Genomic DNA, 22,462 nt, shown 5'->3' on the forward strand with positions numbered 1-22,462 from the left:
TGCGTGTGACGCGTGTTCTTCTACTATCCTCTGTGACGTCACGCGCCGGACTGCTATATAATCTGTGCTCGCTGTAGTCGACTCGTCGCGAGTTCCTCCTCTCTCCGCCACGAGCGAAACGCAACCGACTGAGCGCCGCGGAAACTATCGTTGAGAGCACAGAACGTGATCCCGCGGGCGATATTCGTGATTTAATCGCTGGTGACTGATGGGCCTCTGTGTGTTCAGATTCGCGCGGGATTGTTGGAAGGAGGTCGGCTCCTCTCGTGAGGTGTGGTGAGTAGAAAATGGAAGGGGAAAAAAATCTACAAATTGCAAAAATTGCATATTTAAGCATATTGCATGCTAACATGTCCTATGCACTTATGCGCTATGTACTGAACTGTGTAGTGTATGAGCTTATGTTGCCAGCCACTGCCATGGTTCTTGACCATTTTCAAAATGTAATAGGGCACATTGAATATTTAGTTTAATTAATATATCTGAGCATGTAATATATCAAAAGAAAGAGCTGACCCTCTTCTTTTAAACAACAAAAAAGTTTTATTCTAGCTTTATGCATTCTTTTTTATCAACACTTGGAAAATGGATACGTTTAATTTATAAAAAAGCAACATTTTGAGAAAAAATTTGTTCAAAATGTTGCTTTTTTAAAAATTAAACGTATCTCATGCACAAGTATGCGATGGATGGGCTAGACATATGGATGGATGGATGTGCCCTTAATAATATTTGGCAGCTTCACTCATCACAGAGCTGGATGAAGCACCTCTGTGGCAGGTGACGGGCCTCTGTGTTCAGCCTCTCGCGGGATGTCTGTGTGGGACGGTGTTGGTGGTGTGTGTGTCCCTCTGCACCATATGTATGGGAATGACCCGCGGCGTCAGGTGGGGTGACACTCGCACCCACTCTTCGCCCAAGTGAAGCACTCTTACCACAGCGAGACGCTGCTTTATTTCTCTCACAGCAGTGAAGATCAACAGTGAAGCTTCCATGGTGGGTGACGGATGGGGTTCAGCGCAGCTTCTCGCGGGATGGCTGACTCGCGTTCGGGAGCTGTTGTGCTGAGGGCCAGTGTGAACCGGTTGTCTGGGGGGGGTTTGGTGCTGGTCCTCTTGGGGTTTCGACCTCACAGAGGATCAGCATCAGAGGCTTCTCAGTTCTCAGACCGCTTGGTGGAGCTGGAAGGAGGCCGACATCTGCCCGTGCTGTGATGAGTGACAAACAATAGTAATAAGAATACATTATGATAGAAAGTATTAAAATTACAACTAAAATGATAAATATTAAATCTTTAGTTTCTATATCGCCTTTTAATGTACATCCCAAAGCGCTTTACAGAAACGGACAAAACAAATACACAAAAGAGGAAAATTAATACGAGTAAAAGAATGTGCAATCAAAACAGATAAAATTGATACAAATGTGTAAAGGTCCCGTTCTTCGCGATTCCATCTTTCAAACTTTAGTTAGTGTGAAATGTTGCTGTTAGAGCATAAATAATACCTGTAAAATTATAAAGCTCAAAGTTCAATGCCAAGCGAAATATTTTATTTAACAGAAGTTCCCTTCCAAAGCCTACAGCGAACGGCCGGTTTGGACTACAGCCCTGCACTTCCTTCAGGAATGACGTCACCAGAACCGCTTGTTGACTAACCCTCCGCCCACAAGAACACGCAAAACAGGGGGCGTGGTCTCGTTGCTCTCTCACGTGGAGAAGAGTGCTTGTTATGGTAAGAGGCGGGACAATTACGGGGCAAAGTCGCTAAGCTGCTGTCCAATCACAACACGGGAAGCGCTGGCCCAATCAGAACTCGTTACGTATTTCTGAAGGAGGGACTTCATAGAACAAGGAAATCCTCAGGCCGTTTTTAGGACCGAGGAAACAGCGCTGTACAGATAAGTCAATTGTGTACTCATGTTATATTGCACACTGTAAACATAAAGCTTCGAAAACACGCGAAGAACAGGACCTTTAAAAAAAAGCTACCCTATAAAAATCAGTTTTAAGACGAGAGTGATTGAGCTTGCCTTATCTCAATCGGAAAGGAACGCCATAATTTTGGAGCTATTGAGTAGGGGTGTCCATGGTTAACCGATTAACCGTTAAAAATTGCGGAACCGAGTGAAACATTTTGCTCGGTTAAGTGGCGTCTATGTAGTGCTTTGAATTTAGTTGTAGTATATTTTTGCACCCCTAGAAACTGCCAGAGCGCTCCCAGACATTTGTAATATCCACAAGAAGACCAGCTTTCTAAGCGGGCAAAGCGTGGGAGCACTTTAAAAATGAGAGTGATGGGGCAAAATGTAAGTATTGCAATGCAGTGCTCACCGCATTTTTCAGGCTGTAAGTCGCTCCGGAGTATGAGTCGCATCAGTCAAAAAATGCGTCATGAAGAGGAAAATATCATAAGTCGCACTGGACTAAAAGTCGCATTAGGGCAGAAGCAGAGCGGGAGCCGCGCGCGCTGTGCATAACGGATCAGAAGAAAGAAAGTTTGAAGTGAGAAACTTGTGAGGGACTAGAGAAAAGCAGACGTTACTTTAACTGTAATGAAGAAAACAAAAAAGCTAATCGCGGACTGAAAGCAAGATGGCCAGAGCTGAAGGGACGAGTCCACAGATGCTTGAACTCTCTGCCGAAAAAGCTTGAAGTGTCTTAACAATTTAAAACGAAAAGAAATAGGCTACTCTCTGATTATGTAATCCAAGATGTGCATTTCTCTCTATAGGCGCGTTCACTACGGAGATGGTGGTCGTCAAATTAATAAACTAAAAATAATAACCCTGGCGCACACTATGGTTAAAGGACAACTCTGGTGAGAAATGCCCCTAGGGGTAATTAACAGATGGTTACAGAGTGGATCGTTCTCTGGGATGCGTTTTCATGGAAATCGAATGAAAAGAGTTTTATCTCTAAGAACAGATTAGCTTATAACTCTAGTCTATGGGGCACACAGTAGTGAAATTAAATGGCTAGTTAATACCACTAACAAGGCTCAAAATAGCCTCACACTAACACAGTAGCATAATGAGGGTCCCTACATGCAAACCGAAGCATTGAGAACTTTGTAAGAGTACAAACAGTTTAATAAGAAGACACTTTATAGACATGATGTGTTTACAGACAGCCAGCTCACTTAGAACAGCGCTCGTAGATCGATTCATCAAGACTGTTTTTCGAGATGGTGCCTGTCCGTGAACGCGTAAGGCACTATGTTTACAACGTATCTTCTTATTAAACTGTTTGTACTCTTACAAAGTTCTCAATGCTTCGGTCTGCATGTAGGGACCCTCATTATGCTACCGTGTTAGTGTGGGGCTATTTTGAGCCTTGTTAGTGGTATTAAGTAGCGATTTAATTTCACTACTCTGTGCCCCATAGACAAGCGTTATAAGCTAATCTGTTCTTAGAGATAAAACTCTTTACATTCGATTTTCAAGAAAACTCATCCCAGAGAAGGATCTACTCGGAAACCATCTGTTAATTACCCCTAGGGGCATTTCTCACCGGAGTTGTCCTTTAACCGAGTATTAACCGCTAAGGGCCTCGGTTAACGGTTAATGAAAAACTTGATGAACGGAGGTTACGCGTCGGAGTATAGGGAATTAAAAGCTCAATGCCAACTCATGTAACGCCGACCCTAAACCTAACCGGGAGCCAAAGCAAAGACTCCAAAACAGGAGTGATATGATCTCATCAAAGTCCTTGTGAGGATTCTAGCAACCGAATTTTAAACTCCCTGCAATTTGTTTAGGGTAACTTTTGACACCTCAGGCTATTATAATACAATTTTAATAATACATGTAAATAATAATATAATAAATATGCTACTTTTGAAAAATAAATAACTAGTAATATGCTAAATAAAACATTTTAAAATTGATGTTGCTTCTGTGTGTTTTTTTTTCCTGTGTTGAGTGTTGATGTTATGTCGAGTGTTGGGGCCATTTGGCATCTTGTATATTAAATGTTGACCTGTAGTGACAACCTCAAGCATCTGCTTCACCCTGCCACAAATTTCAGTTTTCGATAAATTTACTGTATAAATACAAATGTTGGTTATCTTTTTTGTGTCCTACATTATTGACTGTTCCCAGTAAATGTTTACCTTCTGTCAACACTGTTGTAGCTATAGACAAAACTGACATTCTTGTATAGTAGGGGAGACTGGGTATCGTTGTAACACCGCCAATTCCATGAATCAGTTCCCTCTGGCTTACTTTACGATCCCACATGGAGGTTTTCCAGTCTGTGGTGCGATCTCTCCTGAAGCTACAGCAGACAATCTAATTCTGAGGTAAGAAAGTAAAAACAACAAACAGATAATATTGTTGTATGAGTTATATCAGGTTAAAGTGTAGTTTCTCTAGTAAAGAATGGTGCCTCGACCTCGTGTTAATTTCAAAGCCCCATGCTAATACAGATAAACAATGAGTGACAGTGGCGGGCGAGGTTGTAACACGAGTTGTAAAACAATCATTCACTTACATACAACTAAGAGCATTTATGTTATTTTAATACTTCTACATAATGCCTATGTTTATGTTAATCTGCTCTCGCTCACACCAGGGCTGGACTGGTAATCTGGCATACGGGGCATTTTCCCGATGGGCTGACGCACTTTGATACAAGTTTAAAAAAAATGATGATTATTTGAGCGCATGCCGCATGGAACTGCAAACTGAATATCAGCACTCGCAGCCGCTGACGAACGTATGCTGCGTTTCTGCTGCTCTATAAAGTGATGAACTCCGAATTTTGACCTTTTTTGACTCCGAATTTTGTTTTATATAATCGAGTGAAATGGGAACATTACAGGTTCTGTGGTGAATCTAGCTGGAAACAACCGCGAGTAACCTATTTAAAATGCATGACGAGGTAAAGTGGAAAACTGCAATAGTTTACACTACAAACATGTCACTTTAGCAAAGCCACAATGCACAACCTCGCAGCTAACAGTGAGGAAATATGGTGTTTTGGAAGAAACTTATTTATTAAAAAAATTGCTATTATTACTTACATTAATATTGCGGGGGAAAAAATCACTTTTATACCTAGAGGCTGTTTTCGTATTTTCTACATGTATTTACAATATTTTTAATTACAAATTCAATAGTTTATTATATATGGTTTATATATTTTAGAATATGAGGAGCATGGTTTTACCTGCGACTACCATGCTCTTATAGTTAAATGAAATTGGCCTAGAGTTAAACTCAGTTAAAATGTCATTATAATGCAATAAAATTGCTTTAAAGCCTGGATCCCACAAATTAAGGACAAAGCTTTTTAATATATCTAATGACATTTAACTAAATGTTATTTTCATGAGAACCTCTTGAAAGATCATTGTCTTACATAAATTAGCTGTTTACTCGTGAAAAATATGCTTGTTTTTAAAGGGGTAGTTCAACCCAATGTGACCATTTACTCATCCTAATGTCATTGCAAACCTAAATGATTTTATTTCTGTGTAACATAAAAAATTAAAAATGTAAGTCTGTTTTTTGTCCATATAATATTCAATGGTAGCCTAAACAAAATGGCTTGGTTTCCAGCATTCTTCCAAATATCTTCTTTTGTGTTTCAGGGAAGAGAGAAAGTTATACAGGTTTGGAAGGACATGAGATTGAGTAAATGTTGATAGTATTTATTTAAAAGCAGTACATTTACTAGCCTAGAAATCTAGGCGCATCCTAGCGGCAGCAAATCTAATCTGCCTGCGAGTGTCATCTAGCAACTCTCAGTACCCTTCTGAGCTGTATTCGCCTAACTTTGGTCGGGCCAATCACATCGTGTATAAAGTCGGTGGGCGGGGCCATAATGACGGCCGAGTTGCGTTTGCGTGTTTCTAGTAAACACAGAAACTGGCGAACGGCGGTCTTTCGAATCAGTTTTGGCCGCGACTCTGGAAGACTTGGAGTTAAGCTTTTCTCTGAGAAAAGAACAAAGAACGGCACTGAAGTCATTCTTAAGAAGGGAAGATGTGTTCAGAGTTTTGCCGACCGGATACGGCGAATGTTTAATCTGTCAACAAGCTCTGCTTCACCGTCGTTGCTCTGGTTGGTGTAGCGCTATCCTATCGCGTGCAGAGGGAGTTTGACAGACAGCCGTTTATCCGCCCCTCAGATTGACAAACATCTTGACAAAAAAACATCTTGATGTGGTTCTGGGTTGTCAGGCTATATATTTACTGCATCCTTGCTCAAAATCAGTGCTTTACTGTCAAGTGCATTTATGTGTGACAAACGTGCAATATTAAGTTTATCTGCATTTGCAGTAAATTTGATAATATTCATAATTATTTGTCCCTGCCATAGTTTTATTTATTTGCTCAAATTTAAGGCCCCAACTCCAGCAAAAACATTCACAGGAAACTCATGGGCCGGTTGGGCTGGGTTTGCAAGAGGCGAATTTTAGCCCCAGTCTAATGCTCACACACACACACACACCTATATGAATGTGCACATACAGACATGCTCAAACACAAACTCACAATATGCACATACATATGCCATATTCACAAATATTGTATTGTTGCGGCCATTCATTTAAAGGGGTGATGAATTGAAAACTGAGGGTACTGAGGGTTTTCTTAAACCAATCAGATAAGAGTAAATCGAGAGTAAGTGAGCAGCTCATTTGATTGGCTCCAGAAGAAGGTGGACCCGCCTTCCTCCTCGCGCTTTATAAACTCAAGTCAGTGACAGAATCGTGCCAAAACTGTAAACGCAGCTAAAAGAAAGACACAACTGTACAAATCGGTTCATTTCGGGAGCCTTTTTGCCCTACGCACACAACAAGAAGAATAGTAGGCATTTAAGCCTGAAAAAAGCAAAGTTGTGTGTAGATCAAGTAATAATTTGTCGCACAGGACTGTGCATCAAAACTTCTGACACTGGCAGAATTTTCATCTGAGGTAAAATTTGATTTCAATAATCATTAATCGGCTGTTGGCGATCATGTCAAATTAGCGATCAAAAGATTTTTGGCTTATGATTAGAAGAATCTTTCAGGATTCCCAAACCGATTCCAAAATCGTACAACGTAGCTCACGAGATGACAAAAACCCAGCAATTTACGACACAAAAATAGAGTTTGAAGAATGAATTAAATGTTTTGGGTAAGTTACTACATTCTGCAAACATAGACTGATATTCCAGCGAACATTAATGCCAATTACACCTAGGTACCGTTTAGATAATGTTTCGAAAAATGTGCCAATGCAATTGAGAAAAACTGGATTCTTACATGTAATGGCCAAACGGGTGGTTTGTTCATTTTAAATGAGTCGCTGCAGCGCTTGTTTGTTGACAGTCAGTCGTCCGACCTGTGCATCATAAGGTCATGAATGTAATGACGCTGATTTAGCATGAGGGGGCGCCATTTATTCAGAAAACAAGTTTAACTTGTAGGCCTATATCCTCTTGAGACAGGTTGTTTTTTAAATTTAGCAATTTTTTTGTCATTACACTGTTTAGAGCATAAGAAACAAATGGCTAAATGAAAAGATGTGGCTTTTTTCATTCACCAATTTTTGTGATTTCAGTATTTTTTTAACCAAACATTGTATAAATATTATTCTCAACTATGTTATGAAAGATATAATGGAAATAATTTATATACCATTACTTTATGCAATATGTGGGTAAAATGGCCTCCCATTAAATTTCATGTCTATACTGGATCCAATTTGCATATTTATGTGTTCTTGGAGCCACATGTAGTGAAAAAAGACATATATATATCCCTACTCACTTGTTGTGTCTCCTGATAAATGCCTGATAAACATGATTTAAGTCCTGGTGCCGTGTTTTGTATCAAAATCATATTTTGATTATAAACCCCAAAACATTTTCCTGAGATATTGATTTATAACAAGCAATTTGAAGAAAAAAATATCAATGTGCTAAATTGAATCACTAATGTCAGTCATTGTTAAAGACAAAGAAGAAGAAGTTGTCTTTGGGTGAAACCTCCAAACATTTGGTATCTCTGAAGCCCTGACTGTGCTTTTTACAGGACACCCAGCCTTAAAACTGACGTGTGTGCTGTCAGAGAAACTCGCTACAAAATAATGTCTACTACAGGATCATATTTGATTTCAAATGTCTCAAACTCAACCTAATCAGTTTTTACTGAAAACGCTATACACAATCCACATGCCTTCTTACATGTGATTGATCATTTAGACTTTGTTAGCAAGTAAAATATCTTTTAGGAGACATTGAGAGATATAGAGTAATAATTGATATTTATATGCATTTTATGAAAGTATCTATACTGTTATAAAGACCTTATTGATTTACAATACATTTGCTATATAAATATCAGCAACTGCAGCAAATTGCATATTTTTGCTCAGTTTGGGCCTTTGATTGAAATTCAGGAGTTTTACAACTCATGTATGAGTTTCATATCCTCACTATATCTTACTATGTGCCTTAAAAAAGCCAACTCTTATACTCAGCAAAAACTAAAAGGTACCATTTCAGAAAAGTAGATTCTGAAATGTTATGCAGTATGTCAGACTTATGAAATGCTTGTAAATGTAAAGACATGCATCGTCTTTTGTCTTTAATATTGTTATTTGACTCATTTTCAGACGTTGAGGTCAGATGACATCAGTGGCCTGAAAACTTCCTCATTGTGATGTGATTAAAGAAATAAATGACACTTTATACAAACAATGTGCACAAGTCAAACGTTATAGTAACCTCATGTAACAAAAAATTACACTGTAATATAAAGTGTTGCCTATTACTGTTTATAACAATCTGATAATCAGGAATCTTTTGGACCAGCGACAGCATGATTAAGTTGACAGGTGAAATTTCTTTATAAGTGGTTGCGTTGAGTTTTGAATGTGTTGTGTGTCCATGTACTTTGCTCACTTGTCTTGGGTGAATTTGGGCTGACATGGCAGTCAAAGAATTCAGAGACAGCCTTCTTGGCCATAACAGGACAGGCAAAGGGTTTAGGAAGGGATGTCACTACCTCATGAGGAGCTGTAGCGCCGGACACCACCCGGGAGGAGCTGTATTGGACACCACAATCACGGGGGGAGCTGTAGCGGACACCACCCGGGAGGAGCTGTATTGGACACCACAATCTCTGGAGGAACTGTAGCGGACACCACAATCTCGGGAGGAACTGTAGCGGACACCACAATCTCGGAAGGAACTGTAGCGGACACCACAATCTCGGGAGGAACTGTAGCGGACACCATAATCTTGAGAGGAGCTGTATTGGACACCACAATCTCGGAAGGAACTGTAGCGGACACCATAATTTTGAGAGGAGCTGTATTGGACACCACAATCTCGGAAGGAGCTGTATTGGACACCACAATCTCGGGAGGAACTGTAGCGGACACCACAATCTCGGAAGGAACTGTAGCGGACACCACAATCTCGGGAGGAACTGTAGCGGACACCATAATCTTGAGAGGAGCTGTATTGGACACCACAATCTCGGAAGGAACTGTAGCGGACACCATAACCTCGGGTGGAACTGTAGCGGACACCACAATCTCGGGTGGAACTGTAGCGGACACCATAACCTCGGGAGGAACTGTAGCGGACACCATAACCTCGGGAGGAACTGTAGCGGACACCATAACCTCGGGAGGAACTGTAGCGGACACCATAACCTCGGGAGGAGCTGTATTGGACACCACAATCTCGGAAGGAACTGTAGCGGACACCACAATCTCGGGAGGAACTGTAGCGGACACCATAATTTTGAGAGGAGCTGTATTGGACACCACAATCTCGGAAGGAACTGTAGCGGACACCATAACCTCGGGTGGAACTGTAGCGGACACCATAACCTCGGGAGGAACTGTAGCGGACACCATAACCTCGGGAGGAGCTGTATTGGACACCCCAATCTTGGGAGGAGCTGTAGCGGACACCATAATCTCGAGAAGAGCTGTAGCGGACACCATAATCTCGAGAAGAGCTGTATCGGACATCACAATCTCGGGAGGAGCTGTTGCGGACACCACTTGGGAGGAGCTGTAGCCGACACCACAATCTCGGGAGGAGCTGTAGCGGACATCACAATCTCGGGAGGAGCTGTAGCGGACACCACTTGGGAGGAGCTGTAGCGGACACCACAATCTCGGGAGGAGCTGTAGCAGACACCACAATCTCGGAAGGAACTGTAGCGGACACCATAACCTCGGGTGGAACTGTAGTGGACACCATAACCTCGGGAGGAACTGTATTGGACACCCCAATCTTGGGAGGAGCTGTAGCGGACACCATAATCTCGAGAAGAGCTGTATCGGACATCACAATCTCGGGAGGAGCTGTTGCGGACACCCCAATCTTGGGAGGAGCTGTAGCGGACACCATAATCTCGAGAAGAGCTGTATCGGACATCACAATCTCGGGAGGAGCTATTGCGGACACCACTTGGGAGGAGCTGTAGCGGACACCACTTGGGAGGAGCTGTAGCGGACACCACAATCTCGGGAGGAGCTGTAGCAGACACCACAATCTCGAGAGGAGCTGTAGCGGACACCACAATCTCGAGAGGAGCTGTTGCGGACACCACAATCTCGAGAGGAGCTGTAGCAGACACCACAATCTCGAGAGGAGCTGTAGCGGACACCACAATCTCGAGAGGAGCTGTTGCGGACACCACAATCTCGAGAGGAGCTGTAGCGGACACCACAATCTCGGGAGGAGCTGTAGCGGACACTACAATCTCGGGAGGAGCTGTAGCGGACATCACTTGGGAGGAGCTGTAGCGGACACCACAATCTCAGGAGGAGCTATAGCGGACACTATAATCTCAGGAGGAGCTATAGCGGACACTACAATCTCGGGAGGACCTGTAGCGGACACTACAATCTCGGGAGGACCTGTAGCGGACACCACTTGGGAGGAGCTATAGCGGACACTACAATCTCGGGAGGACCTGTAGCGGACACTACATCTCGGGAGGAGCTGTAGCGGACACTACAATCTCGGGAGGACCTGTAGCGGACACCACTTGGGAGGAGCTGTAGCGGATACTACAATCTCAGGAGGAGCTGTAGCGGACACCACAATCTCGGGAGGAGCTGTAGCGGACACCACAATCTCGGGAGGAGCTATAGCGGACACTACAATTTCGGGAGGACCTGTAGCGGACACTACAATCTCGGGAGGACCTGTAGCGGACACCACTTGGGAGGAGCTATAGCGGACACTACAATCTCGGGAGGAGCTGTAGCGGACACTACAATCTCGGGAGGACCTGTAGCGGACACCACTTTGGGAGGAGCTGTAGCGGATACTACAATCTCAGGAGGAGCTGTAGCGGATACTACAATCTCAGGAGGAGCTGTAGCGGACACCACAATCTCAGGAGGAGCTGTAGCGGACACCACAATCTCGGGAGGAGCTGTAGCGGACACCACAATCTCGGGAGGAGCTGTAGCGGACACCACAATCCCGGGGGAAGCTGTAGCGGACACCACAATCTCGGGAGGAGCTGTAGCGGACACCACAATCTCGGGATGAGCTGTAGCGGACACCATAACCTCAGGAGGAGCTGTAGCGGACACCACAATCTCAGGAGGAGCTGTAGCGGACACCACTCGAGAGGAGCTGTATTGGACACCACAATTTTAGGAGGATCTGTAGCGAACACCACTAGAGAGGAGCTGTAGCGGACACCACAATCTCGGGAGGAGCTGTAGCGGACACCACAATCTCGGGAGGAGCTGTAGCGGACACCACTTGGGAGGAGATGTAGTGGACATTACAATCTCGGGAGGAGCTGTATTGGACACATCAATCTCGGTAGGAGCTGTAGCGGACACCACTCGGGAGGAGATGTAGTGGACATTACAATCTCGGGAGGAGCTGTATTGGACACCACAATCTCGGGAGGAGCTGTATTGGACACCACAATCTCGGGAGAAGCTGTAGCGGACACCACAATCTCGGAAGGAGCTGTAGCGAACACCACAATTTTGGGAGGAGCTGTAGTGGAAACCACTACTATTCTTGAGACAAGGAAATATAAAGATCGAATAGGGAAAGCTCTGGCTTTGTGTGGATGTGGCCTAAATGTACAAGGTAACAAGGGGCTAACAAGAGAATGGTGAAGGCAACGAGTTGCCATTGTAACAGATGAAGTAAACAATGGGGAAAAAAAGGCACAAACTAAACACAAAAAGTGAGAATACATGAACAACGGGAACAATACTATCCATCAAGATAAGAGTCTACAAGACATGGCCAAGGATATAAGACAGGACTGTACCAGTAAATCTGTCTTGTACTGAAGCTCAGTTTGTAAATGTTACCTTTCCTTCATACTAGGGATGCTCATATTGACCGATTAACCATCAAGATTTTGTTTGTTTGTTTGCTGCATGGTTAATAAAAAATATGCTGTATTTGTTAACACACGTGCCGACACAGACATATTTCAGAAAATGAATTAATGAGAAAGAAGAAGCCTACTGTAAGGGACCATTTTGACAGAAATAGCGATTAAGTTAATAGCAAATATGCTATTATTTAATTGCTATTATAGTATTAAGAGCAGTAGAACAAACTCTTGACTGGTGGAAAGCTAATGAAAGGCGCTTCCCGAGGCTGGCCGCTCTAGCAAGGCGTTATCTCTGTATTCCCTGGGCACCAGGCAGTGCCATCTGAAGCCTTGTTTAAGGCGTTTCGTAGTGTGGTTTTTGTCAAGTTTGCTAAAGTAAACATCGTCACGCATGTTCTTCTCGCTGCTGTTTCTTGATAGCCTGACAAGCCAGACCCACATCAAGATGTTATGTTAAGCCCCGCTCACCGACTGTATACACGATGTGATTGGCCCGACCAAAGTTTGGCTTTTACAGCTCAGAAGGGTATTGAGAGTTGCTAGACGGCAGATTAGATTTGCTGCCGTTAGGGTGCGTCTATATTTCTAGGCTAGTTTCTTGATTGTTTTTAGAACAATTATTCAGAGTCGCCTCTCTGTTGTTTCAAAGAACAGCTCAACGGCAAACACGTCGAGTATAAATGCTCCCAATAGTCTTCAGAAGCGCTCGCGCTGCGGAGACAGACGAAATTATAAACAAGGCTTTATGCTGCGGGTCTAACGGTCAACAGGCTGTGCTCCAGACTAACCCTCATAAGGTAGACATGTTACTTTTTACAAAATAAAAACCAGTCAAGGTGTGGATTGAGGTAGGCCTGCTATTTTTATTTGATGAAAAACTATTCCGGTTATTCAAAGCTTCAAACGGATTCAATGTATTTACGTTTTGTCATTTTAATTTGGTAATTCTTTAAGTGAAAATATTTAGTGTAGGGCTATTAATTTTATGCTTTTTATTTATATGGTTCTCTATTGTCAGAAATACTGGAGGTGCGCGAACATTTGCTAATGTGAATCCAGGTTCTTTTGTTGAGCAGTTCTGTATGTATGCTGTTTGCACGATAAAATAAACATGTGAATGTGTGAAAAAAAGTATTTTTAACGGGTCACAGACACTCGACAATCCAATATTATAATCTTATCAGTTAATCGTTAATAATCGATTAATGAGCATTGTTTGTTCGGTCAGGAAAATTAACCAAAATGAGAATGCCTACTTCATACTCCAAGATTGATGCCAAAATTTTGGGTCGTAACACTTACTAACCACTATTTTAAAATCCGCAATCCTATAAATTAGAAGATTTCTGGAGTACTATTAAGTTGGAGGTTAAAGTAATTGGACAGAGGCGTTTGTCTGCAGACAAAGGGTCTTTCAATCCCTTTCAGGTTTCAGAGGTGTGAACATCTGCACGTTACAGTCTTTGAGACTGGAGGAGGTGTGAAATATAGATCAATGTTCTAACACCAAAGCCTTAATACTTGGCAAAGATGTGCTGATAAAGTCACTCTTACATCTCACTATTCTGTTATTCTCAACATATTTGTCAGAAGCCTTACTGTATACTGGGCATATAACCTCTCAATATGAATTACTTGTCACCCTGTCTGGCCAAGAGCGTTAAGGCCAAAACAACTGGACTGTAAGACACAATTGCTCAGGCAAGAGAGAGAGGCTGAAAGCTGCACAATGCTGTGTGGAGCCTGTCTGCGCCTCGCTGTGACTTGCACCATTGTTGCTGTGGCATATTAGACTGATGTGTTGGACACTGGCACTTGGCATTGTGCTTGACGTTTAATCTGATGTATACAAAAAGTACACAAGACAAGTAGCCTACAAAAGTACACACAGTGCACAAAAAGTACATTAAAAACTGCATATCAAAGGGATCGTTCAATAAAGCTGAAAACGGAGTTCGAGTTAGATAAAACTAGCCAAATAGAAATATCATTACACTGTAAAAAAAAATATTTAGAAAAAAAAGTTACCTGGTTGCCGTAAAATTTTGAGTTCATTGAAATTAAAATTGTGAGTTAATATAATGAAATTTTTTTGAGATTCGACAACCTTTATTAAAAGATTTTGTAAGCTTATTGGGTAATTGTGTGTTTTATTTGTGATGACGCAGTGAAACATACCAAATAGTGCTATTTTCATGATTTATCAAATTTCTTATGTGGTTCAGATACAAAAATATTTTGATTTTCTATTTATTAAACAAATTTCCTTCATTGTATCAACTCAAATTTTTTATTTCAATAAACTCACAATTTTAAGGCAACCAGGTTACTTACTTTTTTAAGTGAAACCAACAAAAAACAACAATAATTTTTTACAGTGTAGAAAACGAATAAAAAAATTACAAAAGCTAAATTACTAAAAATTACATTTCTAAATGGATTATCTTAAATAATGTCTCATTCAAAATATTAAGAAATACAATAACAGCATATAAATAATGCAAAAAAATAGAGGAATCAAAATGGTAAAGGCCCAAAAAAAAGCTAAACATTTAGTACTTTTATTTTTAGTTGCTAAGAAAAATGTCTTCCTGATATGACAAGAATATACCCATATACAGATGCTGAATGCAAAAATGTCAAAAGGGACTGTTCTAACGTCTCATATCTGTCCTCCCTGCGACTATCTTCAAACGTTTCCTCTTTCTTTCATCACTCTCTCCTTCAGACTTGCTGGCTGCAGGCGTGAGAAACGTTTCCCCCACTAGCCTTCAGGCCAGAGCTGTAGTTCATGTGACCGAGGGTGTCAAGGGTGTTAATGTTCCCACATGAGGCTACACTGTAAATGTAAATGACAGTATGCGAGTGACTGACAGATTGGTGTTGAGTTCTTTGATGTCGTTTGACCCCTTGATCAAGCATCATATAAAACTGTCACCTAGATTAAGGAACAACACACATAGGTCCCTATAGCACAAAAAAAGTGCACCTTGATCTATACATATTTATATATTTTCCCAAACCAAAATTCATTAACAATCTGTTATCTTGTTTTGGTAACACTTTATTTTGATGGTGCACTTTTGACAGTCTGCTAACTATAAGTAACTTTGTAACTAGAAGTATTTGGAGTATTAGTTTAAAGGCGCATTATGTACGATTTTTGGATTAAAATATCCAAAAGCCACTTGAACAATGTTATATATTTTGTTGACTTGTGTACTTAAATTATCCCAAATGTTTTTCAAGAATGTTTGAGAAAAAATCTAGAGAAAAAAGCGTTTTTAACCAGGATACAGACCGTGTCCGTGTGTCGCCTATAATGACACCATACGATTACCGTCGATTTCCGGTTTAATATGTCGAAACCATGGAAACACCAAAAATGCTTTAATATATTATGTGTTCTGTGCCTGAATCGAGCTCATAGTCCCATAGCAGTCGCCAAGCAAACGCATGGGTAGCATTATAACACAAATTTCAACACACTAAGAAGCAGCGCTGCGTTACCACACATACACATCGAGTGCAAAATAATAAAAGCTCTGCGAAATCGAGGCGTCGTCAAAATAATAAAAGCTCTGCGAAATCGAGGCGTCGTCAAACTATGCCTTTGTTCTGAATAAGCAACCCCTATGCTCTATTTCTTGGTCTTACTAAAAAACATTTTGCAAGGTTACGGTATGTTCAAAACTCAGCTCAAGACTTCTCAGCTCCACCAGGCCTTCTGCTCACATTACTCCTCTACTGCATGATCTGCTGACCTTTGGCAACACATACTCACTTTAAGACATTACTTCTGACATTTAAAGGGTTAGTTCACCCAAAAAGGAAATGTATGTCATTAATGACTCACCCTAATGTCGTTCCACACCCGTAAGACCTCCGTTCATCTTCACACACAGTTTAAGATGTTTTATATTTAGTCTGAGAGTGTATGCAAGTGTATGCACACTATACTGTCCATGTCCAGAAAGGGAATAAAAACATCATCACAGTAGTCCATATGAGACATCAGTGGGTTAATCAGAGTCTCTTGAAGCATCGAAAATACATTTTGGTCCAAAAATATCAAAAATTACGACTTTATTCAGCATTGTCTTCTCTTCCGCGTTTGTTTTCAATCCTCAAATAAAGATTCAAACGGTTATGAATCAGCGGATTGATTCATGATTCGGATCGCCAATGTCACGTGATTTCAGCAGTTTGACACGCGATCTGAATCATGAATCAATCCACTGATTCATAACCGTTTGAATCTTTGAGGATTGAAAACAAAAGCTAAGATATTAGTGTTGAGATCCGATGGCTCAGAAAGGCCTTCATTATCACCAATGTCATTTCCTCTCTCAAGACCCATAAAGGCACTAAAGACGTCGGATTTCACAAATTTCAATCTTAATTTGTGTTCCGAAGATGAACGGAGGTCTGACGGGTGTCGAACGACATTAGGATAAGTAATTATTGACATATTTTTTTTTTTTGGTTGGGGGTGAACTAACCCAACTTAATATCTGCTAACACTTTATTTTATTGGTCCTCCAACAGACATTCTGCTATAAATAACTTTCCAACTACATGTCAACTATAACCAGAACACAGTCTAATACTCTAATGAGAGTTAGTTGACATGTAGTTGCAAAGTTGCTTATAGTTAGGAAAATGTCTAAAGTGGACATTGTAATAAAGTGCAATGGTTGTTTTTTCTTCAACTAGTAAGTGTGTGTGTGGCAGGTCAGCATGCTGGCTCTTGTGGCTGGCAGTAGGTCACCTGAGGCCACTTCCTGCACTCACTTACGGCTGGACGGTCACTGCTGGCACAGATGGATGACGCATGACCACTGGCAAATCAGCTCCTAAACAGAGCCCTCGTCACACTCACTGGCCGACCTGCCACCAACCAGGCAAAGACTGTGGATTTAAATCGTATTGTTAGTTTTCTGACAGACCTATAGCTTGATTATACCTAGGCCGATGTTTAGCCATTTTGAGATGGTCTTCAAATAAACTAAACAAATGATCGATTAACTGCGGTTTAGAGAGATTCCCCCTAGTGATCATTTTAAAATAGTCACTCCAAAAAAAAAAAAAAATGCATATAAAATTTCCATCAGTTTAGATTATACAGTTTTAGCATAAACTAGTAAACGTGACATGATGTATATCTGTGTCATACATACAGATTTTTGTAGTACTAATAAACTGAATTACAACCCCAAATCAGAAAAAGTTGGCCTAAGCTGAACAACCGTGATCTCCGATCCCTCAGGCGGCACTGCATCAAGAATCGTCATTCATCTATAAGCGATATCACCACATGGGCTCAGGACTACTTTGGCAAACCTTTGTCAAGTACCACAATACGTAGTTACATCCACAAATGCCAGTTAAAACTGTACTGTGCCAAAAGGAAGCCTTATGTTAACAGTGTCCAGAAGCGCCGTCGACTTCTCTGGGCTCGGAGGCATCTGGGATGGACCATCACACAGTGGAAATGTGTACTGTGGTCAGATGAATCAGTATTTTTTGGGAGGAATGGACGCCGTGTGCTCCGGACCAAAGAAGAAAAGGATCATCCAGATTGTTACCAGCAACAAGTCCAAAAGCCAGGGTCTGTCATGGTATGGGGTTGTGTCAGTGCCCTTGGCAAAGGTAACTTGCACTTCTGTGAAGGCACCATTAATGCTGAAAGGTACATAGAGATTTTGGAGCATAATATGCTGCCTTCAAGAAGATATCTTTTCCAGGGACGTCCATGCATATTTCAAAACCACATTCTGCACACATTACAAAGTCCTGGCTGCGGAGGAAGAGGGTACGGGTACTTGACTGGCCTGCCTGCAGTCCCGACCTGTCTCCAATAGAGAATGTGTGGCGCATTTTGAAGCGCAAAATGCGACAACGAAGACCCCGTACTGTTGCCCACCTTAAGACTTGTTTGCAGGAAGAATGGGACAAAATTACACCTGAAACACTTCATCACTTGGTGTCTTCAGTCCCTAAACGTCTTTTAAGTGTTGTGAAAAGGAATGGCAACATTACAAAGTGGTAAATGCTTTACTGTCCCAACTTTTTTTGAAATGTGTTGCAGGTCTGAATGACAGGAAAGGATGCATATTTACAAATGACATGAAGTTGACCAGACAAAACATGAAATATTTTGTGTTCATATTGTCTGCATTGAAATACAAGTCAAAGTAATTTTAGAAATCACTTCTTTTTTATTTTATTTGCCCATTCCATACTGTCCCAACTTTTTCTGATTTGGGGTTGTAGTTTGAAATGCACAATAACCCGGTTTCGATATTTATCATCAATAAAACTTTTTTTTTTTTTGCCGTCTAATTGAATATTGCTTGTTCCACATGTAGTTATATTTTAATCATGTTCACACTTTATAAATTAATAAATGTTTACACAACAGATTTATTCTGTCTCTCTAAGCAATTTGAATAAATTTATTTTTAAAATGTGATTATTTAAATACAATCAAATAGATGCAAATAGTTAATAATAAAATATGCCATGATTATTATTTTATTTTTTTGAGCGCAGAAACATTACCGGTTTACCTTATGAATATGCATCACATAAGTTAATTAGTTTGTTTATATGTTTTTCAAATAAATAAATCCTAAGTTTAGGCCAATATGTTTTTTGGGTTTTGTTTTAGACAGCCTTTTCAATAAATAATGCAGCAAAATGTCTTTTCTGTAGGCCTAAATGAAAATTATTTTGTATTGCATCAATAAAAAAAAAGCCAATGTTAAAATCAGCATAGTTGCTTTTGATCTGAATCTGAAATGTCATTTTTTATTATGATTTTGTTATAATTTGTCGTTTGTTTTTCTTTTCATCAGAATGCTAGAGCAATATTTTCATGTAAAGATTGTATGGTTCTAACGCATGTAAATGGACCACTATCTGTTGGTAATTGCATAAAGAAATAGCCAGGTTACTAATGCGCCAGGTTGTAAAAAAGAAGACGAGTCTGTCTTCAAACCCACACCGGAAGACTCGAGGGCAAAGCCACTATTTCTTCAGAGGTCCAGAACAAAGACAGGTGCAGTTTAGAAACAAGGTGAGGCAGAGGAAGGGTCTATGGGCGTCAGGAATAGGAGGAGGAGTGTGTTTGACGAGATGAGCATCGCATTGGATGTGGAGGCAGGAAGGTGTGTGAGGCTGCGCGCGCGCGCTGGTGTGTGTTGCTGTAGTTGAGCGCGAGCGTGCGTCGGTCTGTCGGTCACCTGCTGCCGTCATTGTTTCTCCGGTCATGGACTAGTGGAGTAGTTTGGCACATGACGGAGAGCAACGGGAGCCACAGTTGTTTTCCCAAGCCAAAGGACTATCTACCTCACTGCCGTCGCAAACATCGTTAGAGTAGCTGAAGAAGCGTTCGCTATTTATGTTTATTTATAGTTATTTATAACCCGCGCGTTTCGTCTCTACACTGCACTGAATTTCGCGCCCGATGCTTTTACATCAGTTCGTGAATGGGACGTTGGAAACAATGTATCCCAGTATTCAGAAAGACACGACTTTCACCAAGATCTTTGTCGGCGGTCTGCCGTATCACACGACGGACGCTTCGCTCCGAAAATACTTCGAGACTTTCGGCGACATCGACGAAGCCGTGGTAATAACGGACCGACAAACGGGCAAATCCAGAGGATACGGCTTTGTAAGTACATAAATAGATATTTTTGCAAGAAGGCTACGTGTATAATTTGTTGTTGCTGGTATGAATGTTTGTGTGGGCTAACTCTCAACAGCTTGTAAAATGAACGCGAAGAACAACACTTTGCCTTTGTTGGGTTTTAGCTGCTCAGTTCGCTTAAATTTTAACGATAATGTACTCCGCGCAACGTTTAACAACTGGGCAAGCGTGTGTTATACCGACCGTGTACGTTATTGTTATGGAAGTTTAGAAACCCCATTTAATCGAATAAAGAATAATAAACGAGAATTTGAGCTGTTGTGGACATCAGTTGTGCTTGAGCGGTTGCGAACCGACTCTTGAATGAGTCGAATCGTTTCAAACGTAACTTAGGCTACTCACTGACTCAATGAACCGTTTAACGTCTCTAAAGGACATGTCAAGCAAGAACATGAGCCAAGCAAGAAGTTAAGTTTTTACTAGTACAGTACCTCGTTTGTTTTTTTACTTGTGCTTGGCCGCTTTTTATCAACACGCATTTAAATTGCATCATAATAACGAGCGCGCGGTGTTACATGAAAGCTGAATTTGTTCTTTCAACCGACTCTTTTTAACACGAGCTGTCCAAACGAACCGATTCGCAGATTTGGTTCGAACTTCACTAGAATGTATCGCTCGTGCGCGTGCGGTCTCCAGGTGACAATGCAACCGTCGCGTGCCGTTGGGCGCATGTCTTTTGTTGCAGTTTTGCGGAACAAAAGCCCCCGTAGACCTGTAGGAGAAACTCAATGAACTGCGCGTTTGAGCTCTAAATTGCCGCAAAGCATATCCCAGTAACAAATGATGATCTGTGGGCTTATTATGAGCCCTTTTTAATAGGCCTAAATGGTTTTCCACCCAGTCCGATTTAGTGCTGAAGGATCTTAAATGTAATCCTTAGATATTGAGAGCTTTTCAGAAGCACAATATGTTCTTACATTGCATTGCTCCACAAGTGTGTGTGATGGTGAGAGTCACATGTGGCAGCATAAGTGGATTATTTCTAAAATCAATCATCAATTATCTTCTTAGCCTCTTGGGTGAAGTTTTTGAAGGCAGGGTCTCAGATTTCTGTCAAGAGTCCCCTTTAAATGCTTCTTTTGAGCTTTGTAAGTGGAAAGCATAGGCCGGTCTAAGGGTTTATCTGCTGAGTGACCCTAATGACCGTCCTTTCAGCGTATCTGACCACATTTATAACGTCAGATGAGTGGCTTTCCCTGTCATGCATTATGTCGCTTTTATTTGGAAATGATGTGTTATTCATGTTATGATATGTCCTCGTAAGTGGAGACCAGGACTCATATGTTTAACTCAGTTGAACCTGGTTTAACTCACCAGGACTCAGTTGCTGGGTTTGTCCATTTTCAACCCAACTTGGGTTGTTTTTAACCCAGCATTTTTTTAAGAGTGTGTATAGACAAAAACAATAGTGTTTGTTTGCTTTTCTCCATTAACCAATCATTGTTTAGGTGTCAGGATTTTTTAAACCAAACTTTGTATAAAGATTATTCTCAACTATGTTATGAAATAGATAACAGATTTAATTTATATACCATTACTTTATGCAATGTGTGGGTAAAATGGCCTTGCATGGGGTTTCTCATACAATGTCATGTCTATTCTGGATCTAATTTGCATATTAATGTGTTCTTGGAGCCACATGTAGTGAAAAAAAGACGTGTAATAACTGGCAACATTTTCATAATAATTTTGAATATTTTATGGCCTATATCTTTCCCTTACACTCACTTGTTGTTTCTCCTGATGCACATGATTTAAACGGTTAGTTCACCCAAAAAGGAAATGTATGTCATTAACTCCTCACCCTAATGTCGTTCCACACCCGGAAGACCTCCGTTCATCTTCACACACAGTTTAAGATATTTTAGATTTAGTCCGAGGCCTTTCTGTCCTTTGAATGCAAGTGTATGCACACTATACTGTCCATGTCCAGAAAGGGAATAAAAACATCAATCAAAGTCGTCCATATGAGACATCAGTGGGTTAGTTAGACTCTTTTGAAGCGTCGACAATACATTTTGGTCCAAAAATAACAAAAACTACGACTTTATTCAGCATTGTCTTCTCTTCCGCGTTCCTCAAATAAAGAATCAAACGGTCATGATTCAGGATTCGGGTCCGCGTGTCAAACTGCTGAAATCACGTGACATTGGCGATACGAATCAATCCGCTGATTCATAACCGTTTGAATCTTTAGTTGAGGTTTGAAAAACAAACGCGGAAGAGAAGACAATGCTGAATAAAGTCGCAGTTTTTGATATTTTTGGGCCAAAATGTATTGTCGACGCTTCAAGAGACTCTAATTAACCCACTGATGTCTCATATGGACTACTGTGATGTTTTCATTCCCCTTCTGGACGTGGACAGTATAGTGTGCATACACTTGCATTCAAAGGACAGAAAGG

General features: G+C 41.1%; 1 protein-coding gene and 1 long non-coding RNA gene across 2 annotated transcripts in view; one reads left to right on the forward strand and one right to left on the reverse strand.

Moving 5' to 3' along the window:
* Positions 1 to 679: 679 nt before the first annotated feature.
* Positions 680 to 7,332, reverse strand: LOC137079413 (uncharacterized). The gene is made up of 3 exons (XR_010905501.1): positions 7,256 to 7,332; positions 4,113 to 4,296; positions 680 to 1,208 (listed from the first exon to the last, which is right to left on the reverse strand). It is a non-coding gene; the product is annotated as an uncharacterized lncRNA (long non-coding RNA).
* A 12,190-nt stretch (positions 7,333 to 19,522) lies between these two features.
* rbm38 (RNA binding motif protein 38) overlaps positions 19,523 to 22,462 on the forward strand; it is a 35,048-nt gene continuing 32,108 nt past the window's right edge. Inside the window, exon 1 of the mRNA XM_067446915.1 lies at positions 19,523 to 20,021. Within this exon, the coding sequence (XP_067303016.1) occupies positions 19,812 to 20,021 (210 nt within the window). The 5' untranslated portion in view covers positions 19,523 to 19,811. The remainder of the gene's footprint in view (positions 20,022 to 22,462) is intronic.

Source organism: Pseudorasbora parva, chromosome 6, assembly GCF_024679245.1.
Source record: "Pseudorasbora parva isolate DD20220531a chromosome 6, ASM2467924v1, whole genome shotgun sequence".
NCBI classification, from domain to species: domain Eukaryota; kingdom Metazoa; phylum Chordata; class Actinopteri; order Cypriniformes; family Gobionidae; genus Pseudorasbora; species Pseudorasbora parva.